Below are 11,368 nucleotides of genomic sequence, written 5' to 3'. Positions count from 1 at the left end.
CTAAATAGAACTGACCTGAATAGAAGTGGCCTTGGTGGTAAAGTTGGTCAAAGTTGAAAAAAACCCCCATGGAAGTCTCTAGTCTGTGGTGTGGCCTCATATATGTCATAGTGCCAAAGGAGGGCACATTAGGCCAAATATCAGTCACAATTAAAGAGTCTGTGCAGCCTCCGTTCTTCAGGCTTGGTAAGTGGTCCCAAAATCCAGCTGAGAATAGCAGGAGGATGAAGAGGCATGTCTGTATTTATGACTTACCCATATTTTCCTGGGTTTTTGTGGGTTTTCTTTTTGTGGTCATGTGTGTAGAAAATGTCAAAATATGTAATGTCCTGGGAAAGTCTTTGCATTAAGCTTCACATTTCTTAGCTCAGAAAGTATTTTGATAAGACCTTCAATTAGGAATTAATCTCTTTCCATGTTCCCAGTATAAGCATGTCTGAGACACCTTTAAAGTGGGTTGATATTAAAAACTGAATATCATCAACATGCAGCAACAGCAGATGTGGGGTCACCAAAGATGACTGGAGCACTTACCAGCATCCCAGGATCTCCCTGTGATTCAGTTAAAACACAGTTACATCCAGATTAATTTATTATTTCTGAGGCCATGCAAAGGGGTTTACCTGTGGTGATTCTCCTCTTTCTTCACATTTAAAAGTTCTTTTTGAGTTGGCTGCCTTTTTTCACCTGAATGCTGAATTAGGGGGAACTGACATCTCTGCCTGGTGCTGAGCCATCTGTCAGTACAGCCCCCTGGGCTGAGCTGGCCACAGGAACGTCATCCTGACAGTACCAGCTGCTGATGTACACCACACTGGCAACCCAGAGTCTGCTTCCCATCTGCAACAAGATGATCAATGCAATTGCCAGGCCAGCAGCCATCCCAGCAACTTTTCTAAGACCAGAAAGGATGGTGGCAGATGTCCAGATATCTCATGGCAAGTAGAATAACTGGGACATTTTGTCCTTATCTGTGATGGATATTTGTAAGGGAAATACACAAGGCAGTAACGTTATCACGAGACCACGCAGATCCTCAAATCAGCAGATAATTCCAACATATTCAAGCAGACTTCTGGAGAGAGTAAGGATCTTCTGAGAGTGTCAAGACCTTGTATGTGAAAGTAACATATTCTGCTGCTGAATTTGTCACTGTAAAATCCAGTGGAGGGAGGCTGGCCATCAAATGACGTGTGTACCGTATCATGTTCATCTCATTACTGTGGGAGTGAATTTATGCTAATTGCAGCAGAAAGAAGGGAAACACAGGTAGTTGGTTTAGGCAGGACAAAGGAGACTTTGAAACTTGAATTAAGGCATGCAACAGACACATGGGCAGCCTACTATGTAATAAGACCCTGATGTCAGCAGGCATAAGATTGCTTCCATCAGTGGGTGTCGGCAATTGAAGCATGGACCCAGACGGGCAGGGAATCTGAATGGTTTATTCAAAGGAGTGAGCTGGTTTTATACACTTTTCTAAGGCACTGTATTTCCTTGTATGGTGTGACCTATCCCGTGTTACCACATCAGCAACACACTTTCTCAATGTTCTTCTATGGGATGATCACTCACTGTTCACCTGTGTATCAGCTCCTGGCAGGCTCCTCTCCATAAGGGTCTGCCGTGTGACTTCTCCTTCCCCCAGGGTCCGGCAGAGACAGGCCTCTCTGTGCCACCATGTGCTCCTTTGTGCTGCCATGTGCCTCTGCAGGCAGGTTTTACAGCTCACAACCCAATTCTATCTTATAATTCCCCATAAGTGGAGAAGTGAGGGCAGTGGTAGGGGGAAGAGTTGGTTGTAAGCAGCATTTTGCTGTCTGTCATTTAAGAAACGTGCTGTTTAAAGACAATTCACTAAGCCAGTGGAACTGAAGTTTGTTATGAGTGATAAGGAAGCTCCTAAAGGCCAAGTCTCAGAATTATTTTCAATTAATCTTTGTTGAAGTATTCCACTTTTGTCAGTAGGATTAGCAGGTACTTTCAGCTCTACTTGACTGCAGCACTAGAGGTGTTTTCTACCACTTGAATTGATAAATTCGTCAGCTGCCCAGGCTACCACTCAATAATTCACAGCTCCAGCAGCTTGACTCACGTGGTGTATCTGCTGTCAGTCAGGCAGAACTGATTCAAGAGAGGCTGGCTCAAGTGTAAACACTGGCACGGGTTGCCCGGAGCCAGAGGTGGCAACATTCAAGATCGGGTTGGATGGCACTCTGAGCAACCTGATCTGACGAAGATGTCCCTGCTCAATGTAGGGGAGTTGGACTCGATGACACTGAAGGTCCCTTTCAACCCAAACCATTCCATGATTCCATGAAAAATGGGTGCTGTGTTTCCATGCTCCATTTGCTCCTCCAAGCATGTCTTTATGACAGAAGGATTTTATTAATCAATCACTACATCTGGCCTTGTATGGCTCTGAAACTAACAGGGAAGTTGTAATCTGTCAGTGGCTCTGCAACAGTTGTGTTGAGATTACATATCAGTTGCTTCTGGATTGATTTATGTGGCTCCTTCTCTTAAGGTAAGCAGCCCTCTGCACAAACACAGCTGATCCTCTGCACAGATCCAGGCAGCACTGTCCACCAGAGGCCACGCTGGAACCCAACATATAAAGCTCTCCCAGATTCTGTCAGACCTGCTGAAGTAAGTGGAGTGTAGCACCATTTCAAAGATGTGAATGGCTCTGTATCCCCCTTGCACTCCTTTGGAGCTATAAGGAACCAGTTCAGCCTGTTTAATTGTCACTGAAGGAAAAAGAACCAAAGATATCAAAATCCTATTAAAAGCTACTGGAACATGACTTTTAAAGCTGGTTGTGGTTGTCATCAGTGCTGAGGAAGATATTTAGGAGTATAGTAAGTTTGTCATTGCTGAAAAAAGAGATTTTTTGCAAACAGCATGAAAACCAGCAGAATTGGGACTGAAGAGATGACAATTACAGTGAAGAAGTAATGGTGGCTATCAGCAGCAAATTCTACCCAAATCTGAAGTGAACTGTGGAATAATATGCAATAGTAAAGAGCTACTTTACTAAAACAAACTGACAAGAATCTGCCTTCCCAAAAAACAACAAAATAAAAGAAATCCCAGTTGAAGATTTGCTTTGTGGTGCAGCAGACACTGTCAGGGCACAGTGGAGGCAGCTGCTCCCCACGGGTCAGGTGGCCAGGAGCCAGCTGCAGTAACACAGCCAGCAGGACAGCTGGGGACCAGCCACAACACCTGAGTGAGGCAAGCAGGGCACACGTGGCACAACAGCCAGGGTCCAGATTGCTAGACAAGTCTGCAGGGATGAGGAAGGTCTGAGGTCAAGCATGGAAATCGATCCTCGGGTCAGGGTTGGGTCTGGTGATGGTAACCAAGGTCAGGCATAGTCCAGTGGTTGCCAGGCAGGCTTATTGTGATGAGGCACATCTGAAATCAATTGAGGAAGTCAGACCATGGATCTGCAGGCAAATTAAGCTTGCAACACATTTACAAATTTATTATTTTAATCCAGGGAAGCTTCTTTCCTTTCCTCACTTTCTGCAGCCCCTGGATCCCTACCCCAGATTATCTCACTCCGTTTATTAGTCTCCAGCAACTGTGTACATGTACCAGCTCACAGGATTCCACAACTCAACATGAGTCAGTCCTGATCTGTCTCCAAGTAGCACACTTCAGCAGGAGAACCAGAGCTGCAGGGAAAAGTTTTTGAAGCAGTCCTCAGAAAATGTGCTTGTTTTGAGTAATAGGTGATCTCAGCACAGTGCAAGGCTCATTGGTCTGTGGAATGTACTGGTTTGGGATGTAATAGTGAACCACAGCCTTTGGACAGTACCAAAGATGACTTCTGATCACTGAAAATTGTTATTTTTCTTTTCCTTTCTGTTTTTTTTTTTTCCTAATAATACATTTAAGCCAGTCTTTCAGTTTTGTGGTGCAATACTTCATTCAGTAGCAACCAGTGTTCATTGACAGTACAAACATCACCTGTGCAGAGTCTCTAGGCAGGGATCCTGCAGTTTGTGCTGTGAGAAGAGAGTCTTATGTATTGTAAGTATGCTGAGATATTTTAAATATGCATACTTATGATCATGGAGAGGTGGGTTGATATTTTTTATCAATCTTGTTTTGAACAATTGCAACAACTGGGAAAAAAAAGTAGGGATCAAGCCTTTGAGCACAGCCCTCCCCTTTGGGATGAAGAGTACTTATGTAACTATTTGATTTTTGGTTTTCTGTAAATATTAGACAGATGAGCTTCTTTAATAATCTGATGTTGTTAAAGGGCTACTTTGGTTCTTCAGTATGGTTTTAAAATTTTTGGGATAGCTACACTTCACAAAAAAAAAAAAAAAAAGAAAAATGCCCTGTAAAAAGATCAGTAATTGAATTGAATAAAAGATTTTAAGAATGCAGGTAGAATAATTCTAAACTTGCATACATGTATTTTGTACTGTGATGCTTACGATTCATAGTTGCAAGAGGCCTTTGGATAGAAAGCCTCCACTGAGATATTTTCTAAAAACCAAAATGTGCCTGAGCTCCCAGATGATGATGACTCAAAAAAGAATCTGTGGGCAGAAACCTTTTCTTATCTGGTCAGGAGGAATTTGACTCCTTTCTTTAAGGCCTGGGGATATCCAGTCCAGGAGAACCCTTCCCAGCAGCTGGCTGTGATTTTTTTTCCCAGCTGGTCAGATAGTCCCATGAAGCAATGTATCTCCTAAGCAGGTCTTGACTCATGAAAATGTGATTGTCTGTCATAAAGCCAGTGCTCTGCAGTAGTTTTAAATGGCGTCTGAATGGTGTGGTGTCCTAATGAATCTGAGAAGTGCCTCTGCATTGTACACGTGATAGAAGAGCTCATTCTTGGCTCCCTCCCAAGACTGCCTTTTTCTGTGTGGGTCCTACTACTTCCTTTCCAAAAGGAGTAGTTTTAACCACAGAAGGGGAAGCATTTGCTCTCTTATTACCAATGAAACCAAGCAACCCCTTCCCATTTTTTACTTTGTTTCTTTATCTCCAAAACATTCTCTGTTCCAGACCTACTCTGATTTCAGGTATGCAAAGTTTGTTAATTATAATCATTAGGAGAAGAGTTGGAAAGGGGGGGAAATGTCACTTTAAAAACAGAGATGTTAGGACATAATAAAGCTGGAAATAAATGGAAGAACTCAGGTCAAATTATGGCTACGTCATCATTTAAAGGAAAACCTTGATGGACAGCACAGGAAAGGCCTTGATCTGTGTTTAATGCTCTGAAAGAGGTTGCCTTCATGCTCTGATTTCAGAGTTGGCAACTGTGTAGTGAGAAACAGCTGCTTTAGCTCATGTCAGAAGTAAAAGAGTGTTCAGGCAGCGAACTTACCTTCTTGATCCTTAGCTAGAGTAAATTTGCAGGCATCTCATGAGTGTAAAATTGTGGCAACTCAGTCTGCATGAGAATCTAGGACAGCAGGTGCCTCACCTTACAGGATTGAATGTCATGGCAGAAAAGCAGCACTGGAGCATGTTTACAGTGGTCTGTTTTGATCTCCAATCTAAATAACCAGATCAATGTCCTGTTCTTAAATGCTACACTGAATTTCCCCTATGTTAAAACACGGACTATAGCACAAGCCAGTTTTTATGGTGAATTTCAAGATCCTGAGAGGAGAAATTCCTTGTCTTATGGCTGTGTTTCCTTTTTCTAGTGAATGTTGCAGAATTCTTACCTTGTTGTAAGGCCACTGATGCACCACAAGGGACTGCAGTGACAGTCACAGGCTCTCTGCATCTCCTCCTGGTCACATGAATGTAGATCACAGGGACACTGAGAGAGTGCAAGTGACTTGCTGTGAGCAGGAGATAGAGCTGAAGTGCTGGACCTCATGATCAGCTGAGGCCTTTCCAGGAAACCAGCAGATTGTCCAAAATCCTGTCAAGATAAATGATTTATAATTAAGCAGCAGGATGTGAAAAAGTTTGTTCAGGTATGTAAACTGATTGCATATAAAATAAAAAAGTGTTTATATTTCCTTGTAACCAGGTAGAGACATAAAGGCTAAAATCATAGGATTTGTCTTAGACCATGTGAGATAAACAATGGATAACCAGAATGAACTGGACAACTGAAGTGGGGGTTGTGGATCCTTTGGATAAAAAGAACCTTTCAAGGCCAGCAGTACCTGTTAGTTTTACCAGTTAGTATTAATACCTTACACAAGACTGCTTAGGAAATAATTTCAGAAACACTAAATTTTAAAAGGCAGAACATGATGTGTGTCCAGTGCCAGAACTTCTTTAAATGCCATTTCTCTCTTTTATTTCTCCCAGACAACATTGTATGCTCTTCATCTGTGGTCTACAAGAAAAGGTAAAAGGAAACAAAATTTAAAAGGAAAAAAAAAAAGAAGTAAAGGGGGAATCAGTATGAGGGACAGCAAGCATGCAAAGAAAATAAAGAAGTGGAGAAATGGATGTTATAAGGGAACATGAAAGAATCTGAGGTGGGATAAAACAGAAAAAGACAAAGAGTAGGGGAGTAATTCTCTGCTTTGTCTGAAAAAAGAACAGACACCTTGGAGGAAAATTTCATATGAAAGTCCTTATAAAAAGACAGTGGGTGTCATGAAAAGCACATACATTTCACTTTATTTCATCTCTTGGCTTGGCAAGGGTCATCATTTATTAGAGAAAGTCAGGTATATTCTATAAGGGAAGATTCAGCTGTCAGAGCTCAACACAAAGAGAGCAGCATGCTCAGCGTACAGATGTAATTAATAGGTCTGGCCATAAGTATCAACACTGGATGTCCTTCTGACATGGCTCTAATGATGTTTTTCCAGCTGAAGACAGCATCTCAAAGATTGGGCATCATGAGCTTTCTGGAGAAAACCAGGAGCTAGCTCAGGTTTGAACCACAAGATAATTTTGTTGCAGCAGTCAGAGTACCTGCACTCTATGGTGTGTGTACTCTCAGAAATGAATGTCACTGTGGCTGCTTTCGTCAGACCCGAGTTCCTTTCCAAAGCAGAATTTAATGTGCCAAGGAGTGGTGAACATCCAGGTCTTGTTCTGAGAGGCAGCTGGGATGTGGCCAATATGTCCACCTGAAAACAAGGACTGCAGGAGTCATCATGAGGAATGCCATTCTGATAAACTTTTTGTGCTTCCCACCCGACCTCTGGGTTCAGTACACAGGATTGTCCTTCTGAAGCTTTCTGAAAGTGCTGTACCTGACTGTCTGTCTTCACCTCTGCCTCTTGCTATAACATCTACTGCCTCCTGAATCAAAACAGACTTGAGGGGTAAAGACTGATTCTTATCTGTTGGAGATAGGCACCTCCTTCAGCCAAATCCATACTGAAGAGGGGGTCAGGAACCTCCCTTCAGCAATTCTGCAGGCAAACCCAGCATCATCTCCCAAGATCCCGCTTTTGTCATGACACCTCAAGAAACTCTTTGTCTTCCAAATTTGGGGCATGGAGATTGTTTCTAACAAGTTGTATTTTCTTGCAAACCAATCTCTTGGTATGAGTTTTGCTTTGCCCCATACAACCTTCCAGGAGCCAGAACTGCATCTGCCTCTAAAATCTCTTGTAAAACATTGGTCATTCTCTGTGTGTCTTATCTGCCTCTTTTTCTTCCTCAAAACCCTGTTGCTGTAATTTCCAGAACTGATCTGAGGGAAATAAAAAAGAGAAGTCTATTGCAATGTTTGGGTTTGCTGTTGTGTTGGACAAGACAAAATAGTTTTCTGCATTGTGAAAGTATGCAGCAACTTTGGAAACTAGGAGGCAACGATTTGCAACAGCCAAGCTTTTGGTCCAATGGCTAAACCAGAAACCTGAAAAACACATTTCTTCAGGTAGAAGTGACAAAAATTTATACTCAGATTTTTTATGGAAAAAAAATCACCCAGAACTGGTTTTTCAGGCTGTATTTTTAGTCCCAAACTGGAAACGCCCAGCTCTTCAAAGAGTATGGATATCATTGACGAAAGGGAGCAACATGCAGACTAGAGTTTGGGAAATTTTAGGGAAGCAGAGCATTGCTCAAGACTTCTGTGTATCTGATTTGCAGTGGTGCCTCTGATAGGAGTCTTCCACCCTTTTCTCACATTAGAAATTTCTCCGTGGGGGACTCTGGTTTTTATCCTTCTGGTTACATTTAATTGCTTTCTCTCTTTTTCATTGCCATGCCTCATCCTGTCATATCTCAGCAGAATCTCCAAAATCTTCTTTCTGCTGCATCGTGGGCAAACAGTGGCTGGCACTGAATACTACACAGCCTGCTCTGTCTTCACAAGTAATTCTCCAAAGTGTTCAGGGCCTTCCTCCCATGCTCTACAGATGAACACTACGTTGTTCCTGCTCCTGGCCAGTCCAGCACACTCAGAAATATTCTCATCTACAGATGCCAAACACACAGAAAAGTTAAAACCTCTGTGTTGAGAGGCTGGGTTGTGGGAATGTGGGACACGTCACTCAGAAGACATCCTCATGCAAAGAGCAGAATTAACATTTATTACATTTAAAAAAAAAAACTTATCAACACACAGTGTGCTGAAGGAGAAGGAAACATTAAAACCATTAATAATTTTTCCATTCAGAGGAGGAACAAGGGCACTCCAGTGAATGCTGTTCTTTCAAATTCTGCTCTGGTGATTTGAAGGATGAGTATCCTTTCATGAAACAGTGATGGCTTTTTCCACATCATTGAGATATTGACTGGACCAGGAGTCAAGGAAAGTGCTGAAGAATTAGCTCTGAAGGAGGAGAGTGGACCAGCAGGACCTTGACATCAGCCTGAGCTATTTCACCCAGGACTGATCTCCAGCTTGTAAAGGGATGCAGGGGCACAAGCTGGGAACTGAGGTCCTTTGGAGCTCAGATTTTATGTCCTTCCTCAGAGAAGTTCGACTGCCCGTTCACAAATTCGATAGCAATTTGTGAAGCAAAGGACGTTATTCCAGTTACTGAAAGTGTTGGGGTCCATGTTTCCCTTGACATGAATTGCAGCACATTTTTCTGCAAAGAGTAAATTGGGCTCCCCAGGCTTCCAAAACCTGTAAAAGAAAGTTCCTTGATTGGAAATGCCCTAGCATGCATGACAGTGGATGTGGAGTCACCTCAAACAGTTGTGGAAAAGGAACGTTACTGCGACAGAAATCAGGAGCCATAGTTTTGACTAGAAAACTAGTTAAGTTTTCTGACTTGCAAAGCAGTTGAAGACAGAAATACCTGCCTTACACAATGTACTGGTCACTTGGACTGCAGGCATGAATTACAGGGCCCTCCTCACTCCACCAGGATACTCACGTGGCTGTCTTTTCATACGGAGTCTGATCCACCCACTGCCACTGCCCATTTTTGTGAGCAGATAAGCCTATGTAGTATTTTGTTTCATAGACGTTAGTAACTGTTTCTTTTGCCAAGTTGAAGAGGAAATCCTGGAAAAAAGCACAGTGTCCATGAGGGGCAGAACTGAGCACAGGGAGGCATCAGGAGTCCACCCTGCTGGTGGCAGAGGGGAGCTGGTGCTGCAGGGGTGCAGCCAGGACCTTCCCCCTCCCCTGCAGGACAAGGAGGAGCTCCGAGTGCCCTCCAGGGCCCAGGGCCCAGCACGGTGTCTCTGGCTGCTGGGTCCCTCTCGCAGCTCTGTGCACCCACCTGCTCTGCCTTGCTGTTGATCACCACCAGCTGGGAGCCCATCCCAGTGCAGTTCTGCTCACTCTCAGCCCATGACATCTTATCAGTGGACAGGAAATAGCAGCTTCTTTGAAACCTTCTCCAGCCCTTTGGGCAGCACATCCAGCCTTCCACTGTTGGGCAAAAAAATCCTGCTTTTGAACAAAATGTGCTGTCCTTTATGACTGTGAGTTCAATGTAGGGTCCCAGGTGTTAGGAGTGGGGTTTGAACCCCATCTTTAGTCTGGACAGAGATAAATGCTCTCTTCTGCACCCCACAAGTAAAGCTGCCAGCAGTCTGGCAGGCTCCTGTCACAAGGCCCCTGCCTGAAGGGGCCCCTTCCCTTTCTCTGTCTCTCCTGCCATTTCCATGCAACATCTCTTTGTCGAGAGATGTGGCTTCTGCCTTGCCCTTCTTGAGGAAGCAAGATGGGAAGTAGTTGGCTTGGAAATGCTTCCATCAGAGAAGTGTGGTCCAAGCTCTCAGCTCATGCAGACTGAGAGACTTACAGCAAACTGCTCTGACAGCCTTGCTGCCACCACAGGCAGTTCCTTACACAGCCAGGTTATCCAAGAGATCTGCCTTATGGCCAGGAAGTCACGTGGTGGAATAAAAAGCCGCCACAGATATATCCTCACAAAACATGAAGTTGCATGTGGGCAGATCTCTGACCGAGTTTGGGAACTTGCACTACAGGCATTCCAGCACTCCACATTACCCTAACTTCATGTGTGATTGCAGCTCAGTTCTCCAGCTATTCCTAACTACTTAACATCATCCTCCCTCCTCTGTCCCTCACACTGAGTATGGTGCTTGTGTGAACAGGCAGTGAGCCGGCACAGGGAGTGGAGCTGGATTGAACCAGCCTGTATAAAAACACTTTTATCTAGATCAGTAGACCAGACTTGCATTAGAGGGGTTGTGTGAGGGGAAGAGTAGGAAGGTTGGTCAAATGCAGGTGTGGAACGACCCACCCTCTTCCACTGGCCTGGAATATGTTTCCATAGCATCCTAAGTAAAAATGTACAATACAGTGTCTTCTTCCCTCAATTCCCCAGATTCCTTCCTTAAAACAATCCACTTGTGACTGACAATGATATTCCCAACCTCAAAGGTTGAGGGGAAAACCAGACTAAATTTTGGTGAAGTTCTTTGCATTGCTTATGAGGCTCTCAGCATCACTCACTTTTGTCTGCAGAACTGCTGGCGACACAGTACCACTCTGTAGAGTTCTGGAGGAGAGTCTTGTACTGGCCGTAGCTTCCATCAAGTAAAGCCACTGAGAAGAGAGGAAAGAGAAGGAAAGAGCTATTATCATCATTTCCACCTCATGCATGAGCAACAAGTGCTATCCATCACCTTCTGCTTATAGCCCCTAGAGAGACTCTGTGACGTTAACAAGCAATGAAATCTGGATTGAACAAGGATGTGAGGAGAGCAGACCATTTCTCCCACTACCAGTCACTCCTTCCCTTGGATGAGCTTCTCTCACCTCTGCTGGTGAGAGAATCACTTTCTCAGCTGACAAAGCTGGATTAGAAATCCTCTGAGGATGGGATAAGGAAAGGGACAAAGAAGTCGTGGGAAAAGCTAATAATAGTGGAGAGACCTGGGTTTTGGTGAAGGCCATTTGCCTGCTGGCAGAGGGACTAGGAAACGGGTTTTCCACCTGACAAAAGGCAGTCACCTGAGCCCTTCATCCCGA

At 43.9% G+C, this 11,368-nt stretch overlaps 1 protein-coding gene across 1 annotated transcript in view; it reads right to left on the bottom strand.

Moving 5' to 3' along the window:
• Positions 1-392: 392 nt before the first annotated feature.
• The window catches only part of CLEC4A (C-type lectin domain family 4 member A), a 26,195-nt gene continuing 15,219 nt past the window's right edge, over positions 393-11,368 (bottom strand). Inside the window, exons 3-7 of the mRNA XM_042023998.1 lie at positions 10,850-10,990; positions 9,645-9,796; positions 9,294-9,424; positions 5,706-9,040; positions 393-3,420 (exon numbers count right to left, since the gene is read on the bottom strand). Of these exons, the coding sequence (XP_041879932.1) occupies positions 8,881-9,040; positions 9,294-9,424; positions 9,645-9,796; positions 10,850-10,990 (584 nt within the window). The 3' untranslated portion in view covers positions 393-3,420; positions 5,706-8,880. The remainder of the gene's footprint in view (positions 3,421-5,705; positions 9,041-9,293; positions 9,425-9,644; positions 9,797-10,849; positions 10,991-11,368) is intronic.

Source organism: Corvus kubaryi, unplaced genomic scaffold (assembly GCF_017639235.1).
Source record: "Corvus kubaryi isolate FWS band 111438036 unplaced genomic scaffold, C.kubaryi_AGA036_p1.0 37260, whole genome shotgun sequence".
Classification (NCBI taxonomy): domain Eukaryota; kingdom Metazoa; phylum Chordata; class Aves; order Passeriformes; family Corvidae; genus Corvus; species Corvus kubaryi.
This window is presented reverse-complemented; position numbering and strand designations above follow the sequence as displayed.